Raw genomic sequence first — 13,444 nt, 5'->3', positions numbered from 1 at the left:
AGAGGAATATTTATTTCATTTCATTTATTTATTTTTAATGAAGGGGAGACAGACACACAGACAGACAGAGAGGAAAAGAGAGAGATGAGTAGCATCAACTCTTAGTTGTGGCACTTTAGCTGTTCACTGATTGCTTCTCATATGTGCCTTGACTGGGAAGCTTCAGCCAAGTCAGTCCATGATCCCTTCTCAAGCCAGTGACCTTGGGCTTCAAGTTAGCGGTCTTTGGGCTCAAAGCAGCAACCATGGGGTTATGTCTACAATCTCATGTTCAAGCTGGCGACCTTGTGCTTAAGCTGGTGACCTCAGGGTTTCAAACTTGGATCTTAGTGTCCCAGGTTGATGCTCTATTCACTGTGTCACCACCTATCATGCAATGCATATTTATTGATAATAAAGAAAATATTGTGTGAAAAAAAAAGAAAAAAATATGCCTCAAATTTTTAGTAGTTTGTTTAGTGGACTTATGGGTGAGTGTTTTGTTTCCTTTCTTTGTTTTCTAAGAATCATGTTATTTAATATTTAGAGAAAAACAGATTTTTTTCAGAGGAAATAAAAAGGTTATGTTGTGGTAGTGCCCATCCTTCCCTGACCCTGGAGGTATTCCTAAGGGGCCCTTTGTGCACTTGCATGTGTGTGTCTCACGGACGTTCGTCATCTGTAGACATGGATGGAGGTCCTGCTGCTGCTGTAACTGGATCCCAGCTCCTGGCTGGGAGCACACTTGTCAGTTGAGGAATTTCTCATTGTCCAGTCCTCTCTCTCATCCAGCACACCTCATTTCCAACTCTACTCCATTCAACTTCAGCCCCTCCTGTCAAATTTGAAGACAAGTCTCCAGCCATTGTCACCATCTGAGAACATAGGAGGGAAGTCCCAAGGCCCAGGTGGAGGCTGAACATGAATGCCTCAGGTGTGTTTATCTATATCCTGTCCTGTCCTGATGCCAACACCCACAGTCTAGGCCTGGGAACTAGAAGGGAAATCTGCATCTGGGGTAGACCAGTGTCTGAGTCATTATAACACCGTGAGTCCTTTCAGGATCTAAGTCTTTGGTCTCCTGATTGGAATGTGTATGGCCTAATATTTTGTCCCTGAATTTTGATTCATTCTTTTGTTGATGAGTCTTATTAAACTGCTGTTGTATGTATGTGTAGGGCCAGTAGCCATGGCCACCATCACAGCCGCCTGGCCCATGCAGGTTTGCATTTGATTCGGACAGTCGGTAATGAAACAACAGAGCCAAGAACTGGTGGGACATTACCTTTAATCCTAGCTTGCACCCAGCGGGCAAGAAATACACACAGTGGGAAAACACTTCCCTTTCCATTCAGGGTTCCCAAAGCCACTGACTTAACCGAGTTTCCTAGAATCAAAGGTTTCCACCTCACCAGCGTTATTCACCTCTGTTCCCCGTCTCCTTCTCTCTGCTCAAACTCTGCACAAACTGGCTTATCCTTCAGTACTCCGCCATTTTGGCTGCTTCTCCTCTCCTCCACGTGGCTTTTCTCTGCTCTTCACTCTAATGCTAATCTCAGGAACTGAGAGAGAGCAAGCTCCTAGTCTGCCCTATTTTATAGTGTAGAAATCAAAACCTTTAATTCAATATAGAAACAAGGAAGTCTCTGATACCAAGTCACTTAGGATGGGAAAGGCTTAGTCTTAAAACTAAGCCTTAGGCTATAATGACCCTGCCTGCTTACAGCTCATCCCCCACACCCAATGTAAACTGTAAGCGAGAGAATATATATATCATATTTACAAACTTATTTGACCAACAGTATGTATGTATTTATTTAGCGAGAGAGAGATCTTAGAGAAACAGAAACAGAGACAGACAGACAGGAGGTGAGACAGATGAAAAGTATTAACTCTTAGTTGCATCACTTTAGTTGTACATTGATTGATTCTCATATGTATCTTGACTGGAGGCTCCAGCTTAGCCAGTGACCCCTTGCTCAAGCCAGCGACTTGAGCTCAAGCCAGCGATCTCAAAGTTTCAAAACTGGGTCCTCAGTATCCCAGGTTAACACTCTATCCAGTCTACCACCACCTGGTCAGGCAAATTGCTATTGTTTTTAGGCAGCAGTGTCCAGCTCCTGCTTAGTGGGTCCCTGAGCTACTCAAAGGGCACATGGGTCATGGGCATCTCTCTCTCTTGTTTAGAGAACAGAGAGATCAGATGTCGAAAAACACTGCAGTTACTCAGCTGTGTGAAGCTTTGTGCTGCTTCCTCATTTCATATTTGTGGTAGGACCTGATAAGGGGACTTCCTCCAGGGGTGGAGATTAGGAAGACTCCCCTGAGACACCCTGGGGCACTTGGAATGCCTGATATTGGAGCTGGAGGAGGGCCTGATGAGGAGTGCGGGTTGCACTTGGGCCACTGTGAGTAATAGGACATGGAAGGCATCCGTGAGCAGGGGACTGACACCTGGCTCTAACTTCAGGTGGGAATGATGATGTCACCCTGGATAGCCTTTAGCCATGACTTCCTCCACAACCTCAGCTTTGAAGACAGACTTCACTGCTGCACTCACCCTTACTGGAGTCCAGCCCAAGAACCCAATGATACAACAGCACCACAGGGGAGTGTTTGGGGCGGAGTCAGTGCCTCCATCTATCCTCAAAGCCTGGAAAGGGGATGTAGTCTTCTTTCCAGCCCCACCATGACACAGCGCAGTGTCTGGGTCTAGGTGTTTCTGACCAGTTGGACAGCAGAGATGAGCAGAGAAGTCAGTGGGCTCTGGAGCAGCTGGTTCTCCCCAGCCCAGCCCAGGAGTGACACCCAGGAGCTAGTTCTGTCTTGCCCCCGTGACAGCCTCTGAGTAGAAGCCAGACTCTCTGCCTGTTGGGAAGTGACCCTTGTCCTGTTGGGTTCCAGACATCAACGAGTGTGGATCATTCTCGAAAGTGTTCTGTGGAAAATTTGCAGACTGCCATAACACAAATGGGAGCTACTATTGCACATGCATCAAAGGATATGAGCTTGTTTCTGGGGCAACAGTGTTCCATAATGAGAGTGAGAACACGTGTCAAGGTAAGAATGACTCACATCTTCCCCTCCCTGTCCATGAAGTTTGGGGTCAATCATCTCACTTTCTCCAGCTATCAGAGCACCATCATGGGCACCTATCTGGTCATCTGCCCTCTCTGACACTAAGGTTCAGAACCCTCCTCAGAGTGCCACTTCCAGATGGCACTGCCCCTCCTCCTCCTGCCAACCTGGCATCTTGTTTTTGTAAAACAAGAGAGAGGGTGGCATTAAGACACTTAACGAGCTCACAGCACCTGCGTCCCAGTGCAACATTCATTTTTTTCACTATCGTCAGTGACTGCTGGGATGAGATGGGCCCCCACTGGAGCCCACTGGACTCAGCCACACCAGACACTCTCTCATATTGCCCAGGCCTTGATGAGCCCTGGACTCCCATCTACAAACATGGGGGAAATGGAGATGAAAAAACAGGCCCACTTTCCTGAGCTGCTGGCCCCGCCACCTACCAACCATGCCACCTGGAGGACGTGCCTCCTGGCACCCTGATCCCGCTTCTGTGCTGCTCAGCCTCTGCTCCTCCCCTGGAGCAAGGCTCCTCCACCCTGACCCTCCCCCGCAATTTCAATTCACAGACCCGAGGACAGGTGTGATGTCTGAGACCCAAGAGGCTGTTGTGTCAGTGGTGGGCAAGGTGATGTCGACCCCCGCCCCAAACTCAGAGAGTTGGGTGAATGAAGGGGCTCCCATCTGAAGCAGATGACAAGGGAGAGCATCTCTGGGGACCACTGCCTCAGGCTTGACCCTCTCTTGACACTGACCCCATAAGGTCCAGGCCACTGGGGGACAGATGATAGAGGCTGAGGCCTACTCAGGGTCTCCAGGTCTGTGTTTCTGGTTTAAGAACAGGGAGCCATATGACAGAAACCCCTGCCACTCTTTATTTACTGGGACCTGCCCCCTGCTCCAGGCACTGGCCCATGCACACCACTGGCCTTGCTCACATGTGCATTCCCATCACTTCCTGCCAGTCCAGGGCATGCCTTCATGAGGATGAGAAGACATACCTTTACCACTCCAGGGCCTCATGACTGGATGTGAACCCCACTGTCCATCAAGGCCTGACACCCACTGTCCCACGTGGCCCTGGCCCATCTGGTATCATTCACATTTTCTCGGCCTTTGCTTAAAAGCCTTGTCATCCAGGGGTCAGGCTCAGGGGTGTTTTCAGTCCATGTCCATGGGCTGGAATCTCAGAATCAGTGTGGATGAATGAGTGCTGTCACATGGAGTCACCAGGATTCCAAGGAGAACTCAACCAAGTACACACACCCTGGGGGAGTCAAGACAAAGGTTACCAAAATGAGCTCTGCTCAGAAAATGCAGTATTTCTCCTGCTCTTGGTTCCAAAAAGGCCCACCTGGGCCCTTGCCCAAGTCCTCAGGCTGGGACACAGGTAGCAGCAATGTCCCTGCTCTAGTTGGGAGTGGCCCAGGAGTCTGAGGGGATCAGAGCTGGCAGGGAGGACTTGAGCTGCTCTGGCCACATCTGGACAACAGAGCATAGAGGCTAGGCCACCATGCTTACCCATAGGACACTTCCATGTGGATTAGAAAAGCACCCACTCACCTGGGAGGAGACAGTGGAGTCTTTCAGATATTTTATGGTAGAAAACATGGCTCACCCCCAGTCCTGAAGGCTTCCCACAGCTGTAGATGAATGTCAGCTGAACCCCAGAATCTGTAAAGGGCACAGCATCTGTGTCAACACCCAGGGCAGCTACACCTGCAAGTGCCCGCCTGGGTTGGAGATGAGCCCAGAGGACCCGAAGCTGTGCAAAGGTAGAGCCCCCGGGAGCACGCTGCAGAGCTGGATTAGAACTGGGGAAAGAGCCGAGGCAGGTCCTGCAGCCGAGGTGGCGGAAGAAGATTCTCAGCTCCCTAGATTCCAAGGTCTGACAAGGTCTTGCCCAGGGATTCACCTCCTGGAAGGTCCTGCCACAGAGCAGGGAGGTGGCAGGGACTTCTGGGCCCGGGGTTTCCTTGTGGAGCCCCTGAGAGCACCCCCAGACCCTTCCCCTTCCTCATCTGTCACAGGCAAGCAGAGGGGGTAACTTCTGGTTCCCAGAAAGGAAACCTGTGCCATGGCCCAGCAGGGAGTAGGCAGGAGTCCTTGGTCAGGAGGTCCAGCCCCCATGACTCAGCTTTCCTCCTGGATTTGCCACCTATAAACTGGGACAATGGTCCCTGCCATGTCCGTCTTGCAGGGAGTCCACCATAAGGGGCTTTGAGGGTGAAGCTGAAGGTCACCAGGTGGTGGCATGTGTACTAAAGGTGGGGTCCTTCGTGCTGGACAGTAAGAAGTGGTGCAGTGAGTGGAGGGAGGGCCTGACGCTCTAGCTTTGTCCTCAGATGTGAATGAATGTACCTTGGGGCAAAGCCCCTGCCATAAATCCACCCACTGCCTCAACTCTGTTGGCAGCTATGAGTGCCGCTGCTGCCCTGGCTGGAAGCTGGTTCCTGGGTCCCCCAATGGCCCAAGCAGCACGTTCTGTGAAGGTTTAGAGCTCAGATTCCACACCCCCAAAGACTCACAGCTCAAACTATTAATATATGATTACGTATTCAGTGGCATCACATGAACCCAGCAGAATGAATGCTGGGGTGCCCTGCTGTGCCAGGCTTTAATTCTTTTGAAGCTAAATGAGAAAAACTCCGGGGGGGGGGCACCCAGGGAAACTGCTGGGTTATGCAAAGGAAGGATCCTGGGGATCCCAGGTAGCAGCTAATTAACTAACAAGGATGAAGGTGTTTCAATACCTCACACACTGTGCTTCTATACGGGGGCGGGGGCTCACCTGCTGTGTGTCATGCCTAAGCACACTTCCCATAACCCCTATAACCCCTGCGTCTGCCACTCAGGGATGTGCAGCCATCAGGTGATATTACTTCCAGCCAAGGAATGGGGGGTTGGGGGCACTAAAACTGGGATGGAGGCAAGATACTGAGTGGAGAGGGGTCTGATCCACCTGGGACAGACAGAGCCAGACCCTCTTCTTCATGTCTCCAGAAATAGACAAGTGCAACATCAGGGCACGTTATTGTGACGACTCCACCTTCTGTGTCAGAACTCTGGACTCATATGAATGCCACTGCCTCCCAGGCTTGGTGCCGAAATCTGGATTCCTGAACAAACAAAGCACTACCCAGTGTGGAGGTACCTGGCCTGATCTGACCCTAGACCCCTCCAAAACACATGGACACACTCATAGGTAATGAACAGCTTTTTTCTGTTCTCTGCAGTGATATCCTTCCCCACCTGGACCCCACCCCCTGGAGTCAAGACGCAGGTGAGTGACTCCAGGAGGGACTAGAAGGCAAGAAACCCTCCACTGCCCATTCATTTCCCTCCATGCTCCCCCACCCATGCGTGAGGCTCTCTGATCCCCTCACCTCCTCTCTCCCCAGAGTCTCTCTAGTTTCTTTGAAAGAGTTCAGGAGCTGGGCAGAGACTTCAAGTCTGCCTCAGCCAAGGACACCATTGAGGTAAGAACAGGTCCCCAGGGAGGCAGGTGGAGGCATCCCATAGAAGGCTGGGGAAGCCTTGGTCTGGGAGGAGACAGACCCCAATGCAGTGGTGCCCTTCTCTGTGGCTCACCTCTCCCAGAATGGATGGGAAGAGCAGACAGGTATTTGTACTCACTTTTATACCCACATCCACCTATTAACACCTTTTCTCCTGTTCCTGGTTATTGGGTTTACATTGTCCTTGATATTCATGAACAGGGTTGACCTCTGAGGGGCTGGTTTACACAGGCAAAGGCCCAGGGAATTCCATCTGGGGCCATCTTTATCCCAAATAGACAGGCTCTAGGGTCTGTTCTCTGCAGCTGAGTGGACAGTGTCTTCCTAATGCTTCTCTGGTGCAAGGTCCACTGGTTCTGTGTCCCTGTTCCCACAGGGCATCATACAGGTGGTGGATGACCTTCTGGAGACCCCAGGGGAACTGGATAACCTGTCCTGCTCAGAGCAGCACTCTGTGGCCACTACCTTGCTCACTGGCCAGGAGCACATCCTGAGAGAGCTGAGCAGGGCCCTGCCCAATGGGCCATTGACCTTCAATACAAGTGCAGGAACAGGTGAGTAAGCCAGTCTGCCCCAGGCTCTGCTCTGCCTGCTCCCTGACTCATTCCGGTTCCATTTGCGCTAGAACTGAGTGATCACACTTGTATCTGTGTGTTACTCTCATAAACATCTTAAAACAAAAGGTAAAAAAGAAATTTAAAAAATTGTAAATAATATACATTTTCATTGTAATGTAAATTGTCAGCAAATGAAATAATGATAATGAAGAATTCAAGATAAAATAGAAATGGCTTCAAAAGAAAACAAATTATTAAATTTGGAAGAATATAATTTAAAATTATTTGATATTTAAATGATTTGTTTTGTTGAGGTAAAATTCACATAACATAAAATCTACCATTTAATGAAAACATGCTATTCAGTGGCATTTAGTACATTTGTACAACCATCACCTCTATTTTTCATCTTTTTTTTTATCACCTCAGAAGTAAACACCGTACCATTAAGCCAGTGATTCTCAAATTTTTGAAGTCAGGGTGCATTTAAAATCCTATAAATAATTGTAGGCACACTATATACAAATTTCCGAGAAATATGTTATAATAATTAAGTCAAATATTAAAGAAAAAATATAAAGTCCAAGAGTGCTTTTATGGTAATTAAACGAAATAAATACGACAAAATTAAATTTATTCTGATATTAAAAAACATTTTTAGGTTACATTTTTTGAGTTATGCTTTTTACAACTCGTAAAAAAGAGGGGTTAAAAATAAAAAAAACAACAAAAAATTATCTCTTTATATATATAGAGATATTCTTAGTAAGATTTAGTAAATTCAACAGGTCCCAGAGCAAATGTGTTAAGTTTATTCATTCTTGTGTCTATGAGACACATGAGCCTGATGTGCCCTAGCAATTTCTTCAATGTTTGAGTATATACAGTGTGTCTGTAAAGTCATGGTGCACTTTTGACCGGTCACAGGAAAGCAACAAAAGATGATAGATATGTGAAATCTGCACCAAATAAAAAGAAAACTCTCCCAGTTTCATACCTATTCAGTGCAGTTCGATGTGGGCTCATGCACAGATTTTTTAGGGCTCCTTAGGTAGCTACCCCATATAGCCTCTACAGACTAATCACTGACTGATGGCCTACCAGAACGAGTTTCTCCACCAAACTGCCGGTTTCCTTCAACTGCTTATCCCATCGAGTAATGTTATTCCTATGTGGTGGTGCTTCGTTTTAATTGTGCCGATATTCACGTTGCACTTTGGTCATGGATTTAAATTTAGTGAGTCACAGAACAAACTGAACTTTCCTCTGTACCGTCCACATCTCGACTGGCATGGCCGTGGGCTGCTCTGCTGTATACACGGTGTTACGTCATCAACTGCACATGCGCACATGCTGCCACATCATCCTACAGAAACTGGGAGGGTTTTCCTTTTATTTGGTGCAGATTTCATATTTCTATTGTCTTTTGTTGCTTTCCTGTGACTGGTCAAAAGTACACCATGACTTTATGGACACACTGTATTTGAAAGGCAAACTCTCATTTCCTCGTCAATACATTGAAGAATTCCTCTCTTTTTACTCTTAATTGTGTTGAGTGCAGAAAACCCCCAGCATACATATTATCTTAACTTGACACCAAACAAAGGATAGAAGAAACTTGCCTCCAGTCTTTCTGGGGAACATGGGGGGGTAGTGTAAACAATCCAGTACCACAGCTTAACAGTCTTTTGCAACCTAATCAAGCAAGTGAGGTGGGGGGTTGGGCAGACTGTCAGCTTACAGCCAATTCCTCACACCTCTGTCCCCCCAAAATCTAAACTCCAAAAACCCTGTTGGTTTTTTGGTCCCCAACAGGCACTTATTTTTCTGGAATACCATAAGGCAGTGGTCCCCAACCCCCAGGCTGCGGACAGGTACCAGTCCGTGGGCCATTTGGTACCGGTCCACAGAGAAAGAATAAATAACTTACATTATTTTTGTTTTATTTATATTTAAGTCTGAATGATGTTTTATTTTTAAAAAATGACCAGATTCCCTCTGTTACATCCATCTAAGACTCACTCTTGATGCTTGTCTCGGTCACGTGATACATTTATCTGTCCCACCCTAAAGGCCGGTCCATGAAAATATTTTCTGACATTAAACCAGTCTGTAGCCAAAAAAAGATTGGGGACCACTGCTATAGGGTACACCTGGAAATCTTCTAGGGCACACACTTTGAGAACCACTGCATTAAACAGTTCCTTCTCATTCATCCATGTCCCAGCCCTTGGTAAGCACTTATCTGTTTCTGTCTCTATGATTTTGCCTATTCTGTACATTTCATGTAAATAGAATCAGACAATATGTGACCTTAAGGTCCAGCTCCTTCCACCAGGCAAATGTTTTCAAGGTTCACCCATGTGGTAGCATGTATCATTTTCCTTTTTTTATGATTGAATATTTCTTGGTATAAATACACCATCTTTTGTTTATCCATTCATCTACTGATGGACATTGGATTGTTGTCACCCTTTGACTGTTGTGAATAGAGTTACTGTGAATATTAGTGTACAAGTTTTTGTTTGAATAACTGTGTTAGTTTTTTGGGTCCATATATAGGAGTTGAATAGCTCAGTTATATGGTAATTGAATGCAATATTTAGGAACCATCCAACTGTTTTTCCAAAATGATGCACCATTGTACCTACCACTCCCCTAGCCCCAGCAATGTACAAGGGTTCCAATCTTCACACCCTCAGCAAGACCTGTTACTTCCATTTTGTTTTGGTTTTATTACGTAGTCTTTCTAGTGTGTTCAGTGACATTATGGTTTTGATTTGCATTTCCCTAATCATTAAAGATGTTTGATATCTTTTCAAGTGGTTGTTGAACATTTGTGTATCTTTTTTGGAGAAATACCTATTCAAATTCTTTATCTGTTTTTTAATTGGATGGTTTGGCTTTATATTGTTGAGTTGCGTATTTTATATATGGTAGTAGACTCTTATGAGACATGTGATTTGCAAATATGTTGTTCCATTCCATAGATTATTTTCACTTTCTTCATAGTCTTTTCTCTTTAAAAAACAGGTGCTTTAAATTTTGATGAAGTTCATTATATTTATTTTTTTACTTGTTTGTGCATTTCATCTTATCTAACAATTGAGTGCCAAATCCAACGGTATGAAGATATACTACTGTGTTTTCTAATAATTGTTCTAGATTTAGATCTTTTTAAAAAAGTCACAAATAGATTTTTTTGTCACTGTTAAATGTCTGACTTTTAACCAGACTCTTGGACAGGGAGCTTATATCCAAAGCTTGTTCAGCTTTAGCACCTGTCTCATCCCCAGTGGTTTTCCAGGCCTGCTACCTTCACCATGAAGCTCCATGAGTTGTCCCAGTTCAAACTTGGGCATCTTCAGAATTTTGACTTTTCTAACAGACATCAAGGAGCTGATAAATAGATTGGTAGCTTTTCTTATGTCTTTCCCAAGCTGCCTGGAATCAACTTACTGATGCTTTCTTTCACTTCATTTGTCTGCACCTCTCAGGTCATGATTTCCATCATCTTCTTCTGGATTTTGCAGACCTGTTGATATTATGCACGAGAGATCTTTGAGTCCAATTGTTGCATTTTTTTTAAGTAAAACCAACACAGAATAAATGAAACAAATAAACATTGATAGTCTTGACATCAATATGAGCTTTAGTCATGATTTGCCATTTTTTGACTGGAGCACATTTTATCATGGGTAAGATCCATGCCAGGGGTCCCCAAACTTTTTATATAGGGGGCCAGTTCACTGTCCCTCAGACCATTGGAGGGCTGGACTATAAAAAAAAAACTATGAACAAATCCCTATGCACACTGCACATATCTTATTTTAAAGTAAAAAACAAAACGGGAACAAATATAATATTTAAAAGAAAGAACAAGTAAATTTAAATCAACAAACTGACCAGTATTTCAATGGGAACTATGGGCCTGCTTTCGGCTAATGAGATGGTCAATGTCCAGTTCCATATTTGTCACTGCTAGCCGTAACAAGTGATATGACACGCTTCTGAAGCCGTGATGCGTGCGTCCCATGTCACCAGAAGTGGTACTGTACGTGAGCAATGCTGCGCTTTGTGGCGTCGCCACATACAGTACTCCAGGAGCACAGGATGCAGATGCAGTCTGTGCTCCTTGCACTGACCACCAATGAAAGAGGTGCCCCTTCCAGAAGTGCGGCGGGGGCCAGATAAATGGCCTCAGGGGGCCGCATGCGGCCAGTGGGCTGTAGTTTGGGGACCCCTGATCTATGCCATGGAAATTAGTCAGGCAGTTTTTGCCCAGAACATCAGTAATTAGCATGAATTTTTTTAACGCTTTTTAAAATTTGTAGGATCTAGTATGTTAAATACAGTGACATTTCCTATTCTTGATTTTTAGCCATGTTAGTTTGAATACGTTATAAAAATAAACTAAGAAAATTGAGTTGCTTTTTTTTTCTCCGTGTGTTAAACACAATAACTCTTTTTCCCTATGGCTCAGTAAATCACCAAAGAAAAAGAGCTTTTTTCTGATGAGAAAATTATTCAAATAATAATGTTCCTTACAGGATATCTTAATCAGAAATTAGCAGTTGGCAAGTTCATCTAATAAGAACCCACCAAATGTAGGAATATGAACAGGAGATCTAAACTCCAGTGAACTAAAACTTTTGCACTTTATGCATGAGAGAGTTCCTCTTAACCTCATTCAGATTATACTTCTTTTTACTTTATATATTTTTTAAAAATAATATTTTAAGATACATTTGAAAATTATTTTATTTTTTTAGTGAGAGAGAGAGAGACAGACAGACAGGGACAGACAAATAGGAAGGTAGAGAGATGAGAAACATCAAGTTGTTATATCATCACTTTAGTTGTTCATTGATTGCTTTTCCATATGTGCCCTTACACAACCGAGCCAGTGACCCTTTGCTAAAGCCAGCACCGTAGGCTCAAGCCAGTGACTTTGGGCTTCAAGCCAGTGACCTTTTGGCTCAAGCCAGCCACCATGAGGTCATATCTATGATCCCATGCACAAGCTGCTGAGTTCCCGCTTGGGCGTGTAATCTCGGGGTTTTGAACCTGAGTGTTCGGTGTCCCAGGTCAACACTCTATCCACTGTTCCACTACCTGGGCAGGCTGAAAATTACTTTCAATCAAATATGAAGTTCCTAATTGGCCAAGAAACTTAGTCTTCTATTCATTCTAAATCTTTCATTTATCAGTTATTAAAAGTTGCTACTGACTGAACTGTTTAAAAAAAGTCTCTTTGCTATCCAGAATTCTGCCACATTTTATCTATCTATCATCTATCTATCTATCTATCATCTATCTATCTATCTATCTATCTATCTATCTATCTATCTATCTATCTATCTATCTATCATCTATCTATATCATCTATCATTATCTATCATCATCTTCTATGTAATCATCTATCTATCTATCATCTATCTATCATCATCTATCTATGCACCCTCATTTGCGTCTTACCTTGTTTTCCATTTTCAATATTGTTTGGGTTGGGATCTCTTAAAAAACCATATGAATTTTAGGGTGAGCATTTCCATTTTTGCAAAAAGAAATGCTATTGGGATATTGTTAGTATGGTATTGAATCTGTAGATCACTTTTGAGAATATTTCCGTGTTTAAATATTAAGTATTCCAATCCATAATTACAGGATATCTTTCAACTTGTTTAGAGTTTTTAAATTTCTTCAGTAATATTTTATTGTTTTCAGTGGACAAGTCTTGAGCTTTCTTGAATTAATTTATTACTAATACTTTGTTAAAGACTTTTGTATCTATGTTCATAAGAGCTATTGGTGTATAGTTATATTTTTATATCCTTCTCTGTTTTTGTTTTGTTTTGTTTTTGTTTTTTAAGAAAGAGAAACAGACAGACAGACTGGGAGAGAGATGAGAAGCATCAACTCTTAGTTGTGGCACTTTAGTTTTTTTAGTTGTGGCACTTTAGTTTTTCACATAGTGGCATTTTTTCATTATTGTGCATTTTGTGTTTTTATTTATAACAAAAGAGATTACTCTATTTCAGTCTGCAAGGAGATACTTCATTATTTTTATTGCCATTGCATTTTATTGTGTGAAAGTTCTCCTATATATATCCCCTGTATATCATTTCTTCTCATAGTGGGCGTTTTGTTTCATGATCATTTCCTAATACAAGTAAAGTTGTGGCAATAAACATACGCTTCATTATTCTCCTGTTTGAGTATCTAGTTAGAATGCATACAGGGTCAAAGTTATAATTGTATAATTCATAATTGATAATTCCATATTTTAGCACATATAGGCCACACGAG

At 43.9% G+C, this 13,444-nt stretch overlaps 2 protein-coding genes across 4 annotated transcripts in view; both read left to right on the top strand.

Moving 5' to 3' along the window:
- Positions 1-13,444, top strand: part of LOC136379451 (adhesion G protein-coupled receptor E2-like) — a 345,285-nt gene that overhangs the window by 29,239 nt on the left and 302,602 nt on the right. The gene's annotated exons all lie outside the window — the stretch shown is intronic.
- Positions 1-13,444, top strand: part of LOC136379584 (adhesion G protein-coupled receptor E2-like) — a 43,145-nt gene that overhangs the window by 4,806 nt on the left and 24,895 nt on the right. For 2 of the 3 annotated variants that reach the window (XM_066346969.1, XM_066346959.1), the window contains exons 3-7: positions 2,884-3,039; positions 6,064-6,210; positions 6,297-6,343; positions 6,462-6,539; positions 6,955-7,132. In XM_066346969.1, coding sequence (XP_066203066.1) covers positions 2,884-3,039; positions 6,064-6,210; positions 6,297-6,343; positions 6,462-6,539; positions 6,955-7,132 — 606 coding nt within the window. The remainder of the gene's footprint in view (positions 1-2,883; positions 3,040-6,063; positions 6,211-6,296; positions 6,344-6,461; positions 6,540-6,954; positions 7,133-13,444) is intronic. The other variant, XM_066346980.1, reaches the window with a different exon arrangement.

This window comes from Saccopteryx leptura, chromosome 1 (assembly GCF_036850995.1).
Source record: "Saccopteryx leptura isolate mSacLep1 chromosome 1, mSacLep1_pri_phased_curated, whole genome shotgun sequence".
NCBI lineage: Eukaryota > Metazoa > Chordata > Mammalia > Chiroptera > Emballonuridae > Saccopteryx > Saccopteryx leptura.
This window is presented reverse-complemented; position numbering and strand designations above follow the sequence as displayed.